Source organism: Odocoileus virginianus, chromosome 5 (genome assembly GCF_023699985.2).
Source record: "Odocoileus virginianus isolate 20LAN1187 ecotype Illinois chromosome 5, Ovbor_1.2, whole genome shotgun sequence".
Lineage (NCBI taxonomy): Eukaryota > Metazoa > Chordata > Mammalia > Artiodactyla > Cervidae > Odocoileus > Odocoileus virginianus.
The window spans coordinates 8,580,611-8,594,870 of record NC_069678.1 but is presented as its reverse complement, the minus strand read 5'-3'; the positions used below and the strand labels follow the sequence as shown (position 1 = coordinate 8,594,870).

General features: G+C 48.0%; 1 protein-coding gene across 1 annotated transcript; it reads right to left on the bottom strand.

Moving 5' to 3' along the window:
• Window positions 1-716: 716 nt before the first annotated feature.
• RIIAD1 (regulatory subunit of type II PKA R-subunit domain containing 1) lies at window positions 717-7,926 on the bottom strand. The gene is made up of 5 exons (XM_020874347.2): window positions 7,808-7,926; window positions 7,229-7,305; window positions 2,652-2,698; window positions 1,399-1,525; window positions 717-822 (listed from the first exon to the last, which is right to left on the bottom strand). Exons 1-4 carry the CDS (start codon window positions 7,889-7,891, stop codon window positions 1,455-1,457), a joined length of 279 nt encoding a protein of 92 aa, XP_020730006.2. The 5' UTR covers window positions 7,892-7,926; the 3' UTR covers window positions 717-822; window positions 1,399-1,454.
• Between the last annotated feature and the right edge of the window lie 6,334 nt (window positions 7,927-14,260).

Sequence of the window (14,260 nt, the reverse complement as noted above, 5' to 3'; positions counted from 1 at the left end):
TATTATTAATATTTGGTGTTTCTGTAACCATGGTAAGCTGACAAGTGACACGCAAGTGGGAGGTCCTTCCTACAGTGGAGTTAGTACGTCGTGGAGGCCAGAGACGTAGACACATCCATGCAAAACTTCTAGGCCTAGAAAGGACTCCACAAGGCCAGCTGGCCCACTCTCCTGCCTCTCTCTGCTGAAAACGAAATGGCTGGGCAGCTTGTTCCTAAAAATCCCCCAAAACAAAGTCCACCACCTCTGAGCCCCTCACTCTTATTCATGAGCCTGAATGGGTTTTCTATGTCTAATCTCATTCACTCCTGCTGTTCTTCCAACCCAATTCCTCTTATTATTGCTTCTATGGAAATAAAAGTTAATCATCACCTGTACTCTGTACAGTAACCCCGGAGGTGAGATAAAAGACAAAAGCCACCTCGGAAGCGCGGACTCTGCTTGTTTGAGTACCACCATGGCCAGCTGTGGTCCTCCCCAGATGCTCACCACTGTTCTTTTGCCCGGTCTTGGCTCTGGGAGGGAGAGCCTGGAGGGGCAGGGAGTACACGGGGCTAAGGCACATGAACCAGCCCGCTGGCTGAGCTGAGAGGCCTCTGCCATGGGCACAGAAGCAGGCCCTGCTACCTCCCGGGTCAGAGGAGGGGTAGAGCAGCCTCCCATGAAGGATGTCTTCCTCCTCCTGATTGAAATAAAGCAGAGAGCACAGGAAGGTCTGCTTTTAATGAGTATCTTTAAAAGCCTTTGCAACAGCAGGCGCAGCCCAGGGCAGCCTGGAAACCCACACTGAGGGCAACAGAGCTCTCTGGCTTTCAGATGACCCTGCAAAAAAAGAAATGGTGCTGCTAAATCAGGACTGTGGCTTCTTCCCACCTCACATTTAAAAATCCCAACCTTCCAAATCATTTCAGAAAGCCTGCCTGGAAAATATGTGCTGGCCCTCATAGGGTAGCCTGGCTTGACGATGGGGATGGGAGGATGCCCAATCCAAATGCTGTGAGGGAGGCGGCCTCCACCTCTTCCAGAAGCAGTGGGGAAGCCCTTCCACTCCCACCACCAAGGACACAAGGAAAAGGCCACTACAGGCTCACAGGAAGCCTGTGGTAACAGATCCCACCCCCGCTTCGCTGCCTCCCTCTTTCTCCAGAACTACTCCAACTTCCACTCTCCTCAACCACGTCACTAGATTAAGAAGATGGATGTCTCTGCCACAGATATGCCAGACAAACCCTAGGCCTCTCTTCACAGCCCCTAATTCCCCAAGGTAGTGTCAGGAAAACTCAACACTTGCAGAAACTTCTCTGCAGACTGGTTTCTTTCACACCCCAGGCCGAGAAGCCAGTGCTTATTTTCACAGGAGTGAAGAAGCCTCTGTCTGTAAGTGAGGTTAACACCCACCAGAGGCTGGATTCTTTCTGGTCTCTCTCAACAGCTGAGCATCGTGATTTTGCTAATTAAGCCGCTTTCTTCTCCTTAATTAGCTGCATGTGAATCTTGTTGGGAAGTCGTGGATCCGTGAAATAGTCTGGGATGAGAATCAAAAAGAAGAAATCATCTAAACCCAAGGGGAAGAGATGAGGGGAGAGACAGCTCACTCTGCTAAAAAGTTAGGACAGCTGTCTTGGCAGGACGTTCCTGCAGTTCGGTTTTACGATGTAATATGAGATGTCACAGCAAATTCCAGGGTCACCATCTGCACTGCCCCGACCCCCAGCACTTCTGAGCCTCCAGCTCCAGAGTTCCTGGGAAGGGGGACACGGGGTGGCCCCGGTCCCCACCACACCACCCTGCCACTGGCTTGTCAGCTTGCTGACGCACAGGAAGCCGTTAGAGGGTTGATGAGTCTCTGGCTTTCTGCTCCAGGCCCATCTTGGGGCCCAAATAAATACCAAGTGTTATTCTTGTCTCTACTCGGCCTGCCGGCTCCTGTCTGAGACATCACGCCCTCTCTGAGAATATCCTCTCCAAGGAGGGCCAGGCTCTCGCAGGATGACGACAGAGGAGGATTTTTATACACCCAGCTTAATGTGAATCAGAGGCAGCATCTGCTGTGGCAGCAAAGACGTACTTAGATTCAATCAGGAATCTTGTGAGGCTGTAACTGATTCCCAGGGCTAAAAGGACCCGAGAAATCAGTCGGCCTAGCCCCTTCCCTTTAAATACCATTGACCTCAAGCCCTCTCAGGGCAGGGAGCCCATTAGAATCACCTGGGGAGCCTTTAAAACCATGGATGCCAGGCCCCACCCCAGACTAATTAAATAAAACCCGGTGGGGGGGGGGGTGTGGCCCAGGCATCCGTATTTTTTAAAATCTCCCCAGGTGACTTTAATGCACAGCCTGGGCTGAGACTCCTGCTTTAAGATTCCCAGGAGAGAAAAGAAAAAAGATTCCCAGGAAAAGAGCTGCCTGTCTGTCCCTTTGGGAATCTCAACATTCTTAACCATCTTTACCACGAGGAAGTTCTGCCTCATTTCTTATCTGTCCTCATTCTGAGGAAATGACATGCAGGAAAGAGAGTTTTGAAAAAAGCTCCCTTGGGAGACATCAGGTGAAGTGGTATCCCAGGCTCTGCCTTGTCCGAGTCGCAATTCACAGGAACACTCCTGGTGCGCGTTGATCACTCACCCAAAACGGATGCTGCCTTACTCACCTGCGGCAAATTCTTGAATGTCTTCTGGTCTTTTCAAAAACATTTCTCTGGAAAACAACAAGGGGCGGAGGTCCTGAGCTGTCTGTTGGCTGATGACCTGAGACACACCTGTCCTCGCGGGCAGAGAGCCAGAGGCCTCCCGCCAAGGACCCCTTCCGGTGTGATTCTCCTTCAAGCCAGGATCCGGGGCCAGAAGCAAGGAGCCTAGGGAATGCTCAGCTCACGAAATAGCGAGTGCTGTAGCCAAGTGAAGCCTGTCATTCACTCGACAGTCATTTCACAAAACCGAGGCCAGGCCAGGGCTGAAGAGCTCGCTGCCTTGTCCCTGAGGGTCTCATGTGTTGGGGGGACAGGTGTGCCACCCACAACCTTCCCAGGAAGAGCAACCAGAAATTGCCACGGGTGGGGAGAGAGAGCGCAGGAAACCAAGCTGAGAAGACAGACGTGAGACAGTTGTTGGCCTGGCAGGCCCATGGACACTGTGACGACACCCGCAGTGCTGGTCCACTGGGAAGCTGAAACTGCCTCACATCCCACGGAGTTTTATGGCTCATAAAGCAGGTCCACAAATATTACCTCACTCTCCAACCCTGTGAAACAGCAATGACTGTGCCCCGTTTTACACAGGAAGAAACCAAGCTTTCAAAAGGTTGACCATTTGCCCAAGTTCATAAAGCGAGTAAATAAAGGAGAGGAGCCTCAGGTCGCGTGGCTCCAAGGCCAGGGTTCTGCAACATAGCCTCGTGGCCACAGCTGCCCTACCTGCCCAGGAGGCCCCTGCCTTCCAAGTTTCAACAATTTTGCTTCCCTTCTCTTCCTTCAACTTGAGAACTGCTGAGCACAAATTAAGTGTAAGTCACTATATAAGACAAGAGGGATTGATTTTAAAAAGATAAATACAGCCTCACCTCAAAGAAAGCACAGTCAAGCACAAGGAAATGGGTAAGTTCCCGAAATACCAACTAACCTTCAGGTAGCGCTATAGGAGGGTTGGGAATAGTGTGCTGAGAGATCAGAGAAGAGAGGGTGGCCTCTTCAAACAAGACCCCCCAAGTCTTCACACAGCATCTGGTGTTTGAGAATCCTTGAGTTACACACGGGACAAGGGCTGAGAGACGAGAGCCTTCCAGGACAAGGAAGCAGCAGGAGCAAAGGTCCGGAAAGTAAAGGGAACAGCTCACAGTCTGTTGACAGTGAACTCCTCCAAGGAAGGAACCGGGTCATCTCCACTTTTGCTTCCCCAGTATCTAGAAGAGCACTCAGTGAAACAACCAGAGGGGTGCAGTCTTGCTAGAGTGGGGGCACACGCAGGAAATAGAGGAAAGTGAAGGAGGGCCTGGTATGGACGGCCTTAAAGACCAGGGAGAGACTTTCCTACTCAGTCCAAGAGATGATGCTGTTTGTCACTCAGTCGTGTCCAACTCTTTACGACCCCGTGGACCATAGCCTGCCAGGCTCCTCTGCCCATGGGGATTCTCCAGGCAAGAATACTGGAGTGGGTTGCCATTTCCTCCTCCAGGGGGTTTTCCTGATCCAGGGATTGAACCTGGGTCTCCTGTATTGCAGGCAGATTCTTTACCATCTGAGCTGCCAGGGAAGCCCAAAAGAGATGATGGGAATGAATAAATAAATTAGGGTAAAGTGCCACCGTGGAATATTATAAAGCAAGGAGCATGGAGGGGCTACAAGATATTGCTGAGCAAAAGAACCAGGCACAAAAGAGCACATACTTGGAATTCCATTTATACAAAGGACACAGAGGGCTTTCCCTCACATCTCAGTTGGTAAAAAAACCACCTGCAATGCAGGAGACCCCGGTTCAATTCCTGGGTCAGGAAGATCCCCTGGAGAAGGGAAAGGCTACCCACTCCAGTATTCTGGCCTGGAGAATCCTTGTATAGTCCATGGGGTCACAAAGAATCAGACATGACTGAGCAACTTTCATTTCACTTTCAAATGATACAGAAAGGCAATACAAATCTGAGCAATTAGAAGTCAGGACACACACACACAAAGAAGTCAGGATACTAACTTTTTGGAGGAAGTGACTGGAAAGGGCCACAAAGGGTCTGAGGTGCTGGTCAGACTCTAGTTCTTAATCTGGACACTAGTTCCATGTGTATTCTCAGTTTGTGAAAGTTCATGCCACTTTCTTTTATATTTTATATTTCAATTGAATTTTTTAAGGTGGTATTGTGGATCCACTGCAGATTTTTTTTCCAGCCAAGGAATGATATGATTGGTACTATGGTTTCGGAAGATTCATCTGCCTGGTTGTTTACAGAAACACCTACTAAAGCCTTCCTACAATGTCACACTTTGTTTCCTATCTCCAGCCTAAACCCTGAGATCTCTGGGTGCCTAAAAATAGGCTAGATCCCTACTCCTTCCATTTTTCAGTTCCCAAATTCAAGGTATGAAGAGTTCCGTACACTGTATATATAAGTACAGACCAGAAAGCGGTGGCTGAATGGCCATAAATCATTAGGATCCAGCAAAGCCAAGTGGGAAGCCAGTTCCCCAACAAAAACACTGTGGGGCTTCTCACGGCTTGCAGTGAGTCTACAGCAGAGACCTGCACACAGGTGAGGACAGGCATGCTGCCCTGGACTCTGTCCCCTCCTCTCCCTTCCTCTTTTCTCACAGGAAGGACCATCAGAAGCATCCAGGGACGATGACAGGTTGATTCTGGTTCATTCTGGTACCATGCAAAGGAAATAACAATCACACACACACACACATAAGCCCGAAAACAAACCCTCAAACTTCAAACACTTCTCCGTTCCTCCCACCTCCATCCCAGAAAGAGAAAGGCCTAAAAAGGGCCAGGAGGGTTCCATGAGAGGAGCTTGAGGGACAGTAAAAGGAGAGGCCTCGTGGCCCACCTGGCCCAAGAGGGGGATGATAAGGAAGGAGAGGGGAAAACTGCCTGAGGCTGTCCTTGCAGATGCCAGGCTACTCCTGGAAACTGTTCCTGGGCAGAGAAGCAGGACCATTCCTGCCATGTGACTAAAACAATGCCCTCTTCATTCACCACCCCCACTGCTTTTAATCCTTTTGTCTGTGAACATTGTAAATAGTGAGATATTTCAGGTTTTACTATTTATTCCCAATCTCCATTGTGAGCTCCCCAGGACAGGATAGATGTCTTCCTTTATCTCCTTTTAGAAGAAAAGGTACTGAAAGTGATGGCCCGATCCCCAGGGCTGACACTGTCAGAGGACCCCTAATCGATCTTTTGGCCAAGCCTTACCCCTAACCCAAATAAAACCAAACTTCACAGATAGGTTTCCATCTGCCCATTCCCCTTCCCCTCTCTGCCCTCTGAGACTGCACTGCCATTTGGAGAAACGGCTAAAATATGAAGAACAATGAAACATGAAGAAAGACACCCCTCTAGGCCTAGTTTTAAAGACAGGGACTTCCCTGGTGGACCAATGGTTACCACACTTCTGCAGCAGGGGGCTCAAGTTTGAGTTCAATCCCTAGTCAGGGAATTTAAGATCCTGCATGCACTCCAGTATGAGCAAAAAAAAATCTTTAAAAGACAAAGGAGAGCACTACTTCTGGCTCCCAGCTCCTGAGTGCTTATAGTAAAACACAGTGGAAAAACCAGGGGTTTGGATTCTGGTTCAGCACCTGGGGAAAGTACTTCATGTATAAAATGGAACTGATAATAAACTACCTTTGTAGAGCTGCTGGGAGAATCAGCACAAATGTACCAATTTGCCATACACTGTGTGGGCCCTGGGGACAAAAACATGGCTCCACCAGATTAGAGCTTTGGTCCAGGGAGAGAGACAAAAGATGGACAATGCAATTACAATACAGTGTGATAACTGCTAATGCAGGAAACCAACACAGTGCCTGGAGATGGAAGCCATTATTATTTAAATCTTGGCTATTTGTCTGTAGCCAAACAGTATTTCTGAGATGGCTCTATTGTTTACATCCATTGATGCGCCATGATTTTTTTCCCCCTCAGTTCCTTGCTTTTCATCCCATTAGGAAATTTTCCCATTCAAGCAAATGCCACGCTGAAAAGCAGTATGGGGGAAGGGAAAAGGTCTCCAAGATATGGTGGAAAATGGTTTTCTTTTCCCCAGGACTTACAGGGGAGTGGCTTCCAACCCTTGGAGTCTTTCTACAATAATGTTCTCTGGTACATCTGAAAGGCCAGACATCTGTAATTTTTTTTAAGTTCTAATGATCTTGTTAAACACCACTGTGGAGAATAGTGTTCTACACCCAGTAGCTGTCTGCTGAGTTTCTCAATGCCAAATTCCTTCTTCCAAGTGTCAGAAGGTATATATTTATTCTCACAGCTAAAATGAATGCATATTAATATTTTTGAGATAACTGAAGGAAACCTCTAGAAATAACGAGAAAATCCTGGGTGTCACAGGCCCCAGCATTAGGAAACATTTGATCTTAGGATAGTTTCTAATCTTCAGACCCTAAAGGAAGCAACAAGCAGTGTTTAAACAAAGAGGAGGTGACTCACACTCATCTATCCCCAGCGAGATTTGGTAAAAATTTCCACTATTTACTCAAGGCCAGTCTGGAAAACCACCTACCTGAAGAAACCACTTATGAGCAACGCCACTTCTTTGTGGGTCCTAAGGTACTTCTCATTAGTAATCCGAGTTTGAATCTGGGGGGCAAGAGCAAAAGGTCACCCTACATGAAGAGAAAGATTTCAGGGTTCCAGGTGGAGGTGCAGAGGGCTTGGGGAAACAAGGGGCTCCCTGAACCCGGGTCTCTTCCCAGGATGTTTGAAAAGTTAAGCCATCTCTCTTCTCACAGATTATTAACATCTCCAGTGCTGCTGTCTCAGGCTCAGGCTTAGGCGCCTTAACTAAAGTCGGGTCTCTACAGTCGGGAAGTTCTTGTTTGTATCTAAGTTAAAGTATCCGGCAGTCACTTCGGTCCATTTCTCTGGTCCATTCCTATTGTAGTTCTTTTTGCACTTTCAAGCGCCTGTCGGGATCTGTTCAAGGACCCAGAAGCCAGGGGTCCACCGGAGGTGTCCCCATCCCCCAGCCTTCCGCCCCTTTATCTGGGCACAGGCTCCCGAGTCCCTTCTCTCCGAGGCCTGGCCCTCACCCGGGAAGGAGCTGCACTCCGATGGAGGCGGGAGTTGGGACCGCACCCACCTTGAAGCCGCGCAGCTTCTCCAGCTGCTCTGGGCTCAGTGTTTCGGGGTACAGCCCCTTAATCGCGCCCGGCAGGTTCGCCATCTTGTCGCGGTCGTCAAGGCGACGGGCGGCACAGCAGGTGAGGACCCGCCCCCAGCCTGGCCCCGCCCTCAAGCCCGGCCCTCTCCAGCAGGGGGCGGGGCTGAGAGAAGCAACGTGGGGGCCCTTCTGAAGTCGGCGAGTAAGCTCCAGAGGGACTCTAAAGGACCCCCTTCCCCAGATTTGGAGACTGGATTTCCAGTTTGGCTCTGTGTGAAAATGAGCCCTTCTTCTTGACCCCACTCAACCTCAAATCGTTTTTTCTTTAGCTTGAGAGCAAAACTGGAAAGACAACTGTGGAAAATTCTTAAAGAGATGGGAACACCAGACCACCTTACCTGCCTCCTGTGAAACTTGTATGCAGGTTAAGAAGCAACAGTTAGAACCGGACATGGAACAACGGATGGGTTCCAGATTGGGAAAGGAGTACCTCAAGGCTGTATATTGTCACCCTGCTTTTTTTTTTTTTTTTTGGTCACCCTGCTTATATGCAGAGTATATCATGAGAAATGCTGGACTGGATGAAGCACAAGCTGGAATCAAGACTGACGGGAAAAATATCAATAACCTCAGATATGCAGATGACACCACCCTTATGGCAGAAAGCAAAGAAGAACTAAAGACTCTTGATGAAGGTGAAAGAGAAGAGTGAAAAAGCTGGCTTAAAACTCAACATTCAAAAAACTAAGATCATGGCATCCAGTCCCAACACTTCGTGGCAAATAGATGGGGAAACAATGGAAACAGTGACAGACTTTATTTCCTTGAGTTCCAAAATCACTGCAGATGTTGACTGCAGCCATGAAATTAAAAGACGCTTGTTCCTTGGAAGAAAAGCTATGACAAACCTTAAAAAGCAGAGATGTTACTTTGCTGACAAAGGTCCATCTAGTCAAAGCTATGGTTTTTCCAGTAGTCATGTATAGATGTGAGAGTTGGACCATAAAGAAGGCTGAGCACCAAAGAATTGATGCTTTTGAACTGTGGTGTTGGAGAAGACTCTTCGGAGTTCCTTGAACAGCAAGGAGATCAAACCAGTCAATCGTAAAAGAAATCGGTCCCGAATATTCATTGGAAGGACTGATGCTGAAGCTAAAGCTCTGATATTCTGGCCACCTGATTGGAAGAACTGACTCATTGAGAAAGACCCTGATGCTGGGAAAGATTGAAGGCAGAGGAGAAGGGCATGACAGAAGATAAGATGGTTGGATGGCATCGCCAACTCAATGGACATGAGTTTGAGCAAGCTCTGGGAGATGGTGAAGGACCGGGAAGCCTGGCGTGCTGCCGTCTATGGGGTTGCAAAGAGTTGGACACGAGTGAGTAACTGAACCAAAAAAAAGAGTGAAACTGGAAAAAGGATTCCTTAAGGCAGTATCTCCCAGAATTTGGTTCCTGACCCTCTCACTTAAAGCCTTAGTAGTAGTAATGGAGAATCTAGGCTTCTTCCCTTTCCACTGGCCCAGAAGCCAAACCCCTCCATCTGTCCTGTAGACACTTGACACTGGAGTATCGGGTTCTTAACAAAACATGAAAGCACCCCATAGCAAGGAATGAACTGAGTTCTACAAAGGAAGGAACATTCTCGGGCTAAAAATGCTGGACAGGACCTGGGGACATCCTGCCAGAAGTTTCCCATCTTGGACTGACTTTCTTGTGCTCCTTATAAATTCTAAATCATGTCTCCCACTCCCAATGATGCACAGGAGGGGAAAGGCAGTTGGTCTTCAAGATGTGTTCTTCTACTAGCTAATTAAGAAGAGAAAGTGAGACAAAAAGTCAGAGAGCTGAAAATAGCACCTAGAAAGGGCAGGAGGCTGTCTGACAATACACACAAGTGCTGAGTTTCTACACCCGCAGAGATCATGCCCAGCAGACTGCCTGAGAGGCAGGGAAGAGAGCGCAAAAGGAGGCAGTTTTTTCAGATTTATGAACAACTGCATCATGTGGCACATACACCCAAGGAGCAAGGAAAGAGTTTGCCCAATATCAGGCCATGGTCTGGGAGGGTCTCTCTGCCATCTGCTTCTCAGAAAAGACTGAGGAGGGAATCCCTGGTGGTCCAGTGGTCAGGACTTGGTGCTTTTACTGCTGGGGCCAGGTTCAATCCCCAGTCAGGGAAGTAAGATATCGCAAGCTGCAGTGTGGACAAAAAGAAAAAAAAAAAGACTGAGGAAAAGAAGTGAAAATATTGGCAGTTCTCAAGCCAGGAGAAAACCTCCAGAGGTAGATTAAATAGTGGCCTAAAAGCTTCTTCCCAGAAACCCCATCTGGGTTAGTAATCATTTGGGTTGTTTTTTTAGGAGCGTGAATTATAGTAAGAGGTAGATAAGCTGCCATCTGTTGGAAGTGATTCTTTTAGGCCGAAGCAGAGGTTAATCAGAGGTGATAATTCTCCCGGCCAAGACCTGTCTCTGCCCACCCCTGCCCACTCCCCAGAGAAGTTAGTAGTAAAACCTCTAGATTTGTACCATCCACTGTGGTCATAGCCAGACACCTGTGGCTGAAATTTGCTGCATTAGATGAGCTGTAAGTGCTAAATACCTACTGGATTTGAAGACTTTATTTTTTTTTTAATCTTTTGTTTATTTTTGGCTGCACTGCATTTTTGTTGCTGTGCGTGGGCTTTCTCTAGCTGCTGAGGGTGGGGGATACTCTCTATTTGCTGTCTTCAGGCTTCTCATTGCAGTGGTTTCTCTTGTTGCAAAGCATGGGGTCTAGGATGCAAGAGTTTCCATAATTGTGGCTTGAGGACTCAGTTGCCCTGCAGCATGTGGAATCTTCCTTGACCAGGAATTGAACCTGTGTCCCCTGCATTGGCAGGCAGACTCTCAACCACTGGACCACCAGGGAAGTCCGACTTTGTATTTTAAAAATGTAAAATATCTCATTATTAATCCTTATGTTGATTACATGTTGAATATTTCGGATATATCATATACTCATTGAATAATATTTTGAATATATCAGCTAAAGAAAATATATTATGAAAAGACTTTTCATTTTTACTTTCTTTAATGTGGCTACTAGAAATTTTTAAATTATTTATATATATATATGTATATATATGTATATAGCTTGCATTATAGTAAACAGTGCTGGCCTGGACTGGAAAATCTACACACACACACACACACACAGAGATAATAGGCATATACATGCAGAATTCCCTCCACGCCCCCCACCCTCATGCATAAAATGATTAATGTCCTCCTTCTGCTAGGCTATGATCTTCTTGTGCTTTGAGAATCAATCAAGCCTTTCTTGACTGACCACATCCCATGGCCTAAACCCCAAATACACATATGTGGAAATGAGAGAAGCTACTTTCATTTTTTCAAACGGCTTCCCAGGTGGCACAGTGGTACAGAATCCACCTGCCAATGCAGGAGATGCTTAAGACTTGGGTTCGATCCCTGGGTCAGGAGGATCTCCTGGAGTAGGAAACGGCAACCCACTCCAGTATTCTTGCCTGGAGAACCCCACGGACAGAGAAGCCATGGAGTCACAAAGAGTCAGATATGACTGAGCATGCACACGAGTGAAGGGTCAGTTCTCACTACTGTAAATTGTGTTGGCCTGTCTTACCTCTCCACTTGAGGGAAGCAAGGTTATAGTATCAATTCTCTCTGTACATTCTTTTTTTTTTTTTTTTTTTTAGTTGGAAGCTAATCACTTTACAGTGTTGTAGTGGTTTTTGCCATACATTGACATGAATCAGCCATGGATCCACACGTGTTCCCCATCCTGATCCCCCCTTCCGCTCCCTCCCCATTCCATCCCTCCGGGTCTTGCCAGTGCACTAGCCCTGAGTACTTGTCTCATGCGTCCAGCCTGAGCTGGTGCCCTCTGTACATTCTTATAGATTCTGCTGCAGAAGTCTTCACTCTTGTTTTCAACTAGTGAGGCCAGTAAGTATTTGGTGACCAGTCACTCTGCCCACACATGCCATCACTACATTTTGTCCTTTCTGAAAAGCATCCCAATTATTTAGCACTTCTCAGTTCCTAAGAATCTAAAACCAGGAGTGTGCTCTCCCTTTATAAAGTCAATAATCTTTTAATGTAGGACATCTTAAGGTTGAGCACAAAAGCACAAGAAAGAGGATGAGCTTGGGGGTGGTGGGAAGAGAAAGTACCTTGGAGGAACTAGGAGCTGGAAGCCTCATTTCCTCCAGGAGAGCAATTCCCCAGTATGGGCCTCTGGTCATTTCCCCCACACACACCCCCCACCCCAGCATTTACCTCATAGGGATACCCTCCCCCATGGCTGGAAGGAAAACAGAGATGTGCCCAAAGTCACCTAGCAACTAGGGCCTAAAGAGAGCTCCCACCTCTTCTCCCCTAAACCCTGCCTCTCCTCTCAGATTGAAACCTTCCATCTGGGGACCGCAAACTAAACGAAGGATTGAAGACATTTTGCTGCCTGCAGCTGTCTCCTCAATTGCTGACTGAGAGGAGGAGTGAGCGGAGTTCATTATAATTCGCTTTTCTGAATGTTTAATATTTCAATTAATATGATTAGCCCCAAGCCTGAATGAGCAGCAGGGCGGCAGGTCTGCTGACAAGACCCAGAGTAATGAGATCAACAGGGCCTTGGGGTCTTCCTAGGCTCTGTCCTCAGAGGGCGGATCTGTTCAGCATCTCCATAAATACCAAGATCAGATTAGGAGGCCAGGGAAGGAGCAGTGGGGGTGGGGAGGTGAGTGGAAAGTTACTTTCCAGATGTGTTTGCACTCTTGACTCCCTGGCACTGCCATCTCGTATTCTGACCACTCTGGTCAGAATGGTGGTCAGGAGGTCCTCTACCATCTCCCACCACCCACCCACTTTAGAGGACCCTACAGGGAGGACCTGGACATTCATACAATGAAGTATAATCATGTCTATACACACACAAACACTTTCTCTCTCTCTCAAACATACATACCTGGCAGAATGTGACTTCAGGCCACAGGAGGGAAGGGTGGAAGGGGGCTAATGAAGGACTGAGCAGTAGAAGGAAGGATATGTCTCACCCAGGGCTCAGATGAAGACACAAGAGGAAGAAAAGTCAGGTTCAACCACTCCCCACATTCTCACTAGGAGATGTGATAGGGGAGTTAAACCTGTGGATTTGAAACCAGACTGTCTGGCCTCCACTCTCAGCTAGCTATATCTCTTTCTAATGCACGACCTTAGGCAATTCATTTAATCTCTCTCTGCCTTGGTTTCCTCATCTTTACTGGAAGATAATGATAGAGCCTACATCATAGGGTGGTGCTGAGGGTTAAACAAGTTAGTCAATATAAAGCACTTGAACAATGCCTAGCACATGAACCAACACCTAGAGCCCTCTAAGTGGTGTTACTACTACTTCCCTTTCCAGAATAGAAGCTGGCATGCCCAGAGAGCCTAGGAAAAGGGGTGCTGGGATTCAGGTGGGACAAATTTCAGATGTGGAGACAGCAGCCTCATTCTGGGGTGATGAAAGGGTGATGGGAGGCAGGGTGTCCCGCAAAAGCTGTGAGCCCTGGTAAATGAGCACCAGATGGCGGGCAAGGGCTGCCCCATCCAGGAGGTTTGAGGTCAGCAGATACTCTCTGCATTGAGGAGGAACTGTGAGCAAGCCCAGTGCATGAAGGGGTCAAGCTCCTTCGACATCATCAGGCAAACTGATCATCTACAGGAGGGCTGTCTAGGGGAGTACTGGCCCCCAAGTGTGCTTCTGTGCGACCCAACTCGGTCTCAGAGTCCCACTCAGGGAACTTAACTGGGGCAGGGGGAGGAGAAGGAAGGAGTGTTTGGGTCTCCTCTGCACTAAAGGGGAGCTTAACGGTTGTGATTCTTCCCACTGAAGCAATCAGGAATCTACTCTCATCAGAGGTTCCTTGCGTTGACTATTTCTTCAAGAAATATTTGTTATGTTCCTACTATGTGTGAGTAAGACACTGTGCTAGACACTGTGAACAGTAAAATGGGGAATTAAATGGTGTCCTGGTCTTCAAGGAGCCTCCCAGTGAGAAAGCTGTCACCACCGGCGACACTGTCACCACCGGCTGTCACCACCAGCGCTGCCTCTCTGCCCACGCACTTATTACACACAAACCCCCCAGAGGGCAAGAAGGGGGCGTCAGCAGATGCCAGCTTTCCTTGCTTTCTTTTCTGGAAAACACACAATTCCCTCTCTGCACTCTTCCCACCCTGCTCTCTCTTCCACAACCCTGTTTCCATATTTCTCTCTGGGTCCCTTCTGCCCTTTCCCCCAGGCTCCGTGACCTGCTTCCCTCCCCAGCTACACCCTTCTCTTCACCCGCCCCTAACCTGCCCAACTGTCTCTATGCCCTCTTCTTTCCCCTGATTTCTTTCCTTGGCTCCCCACTCTCAGTCTCCC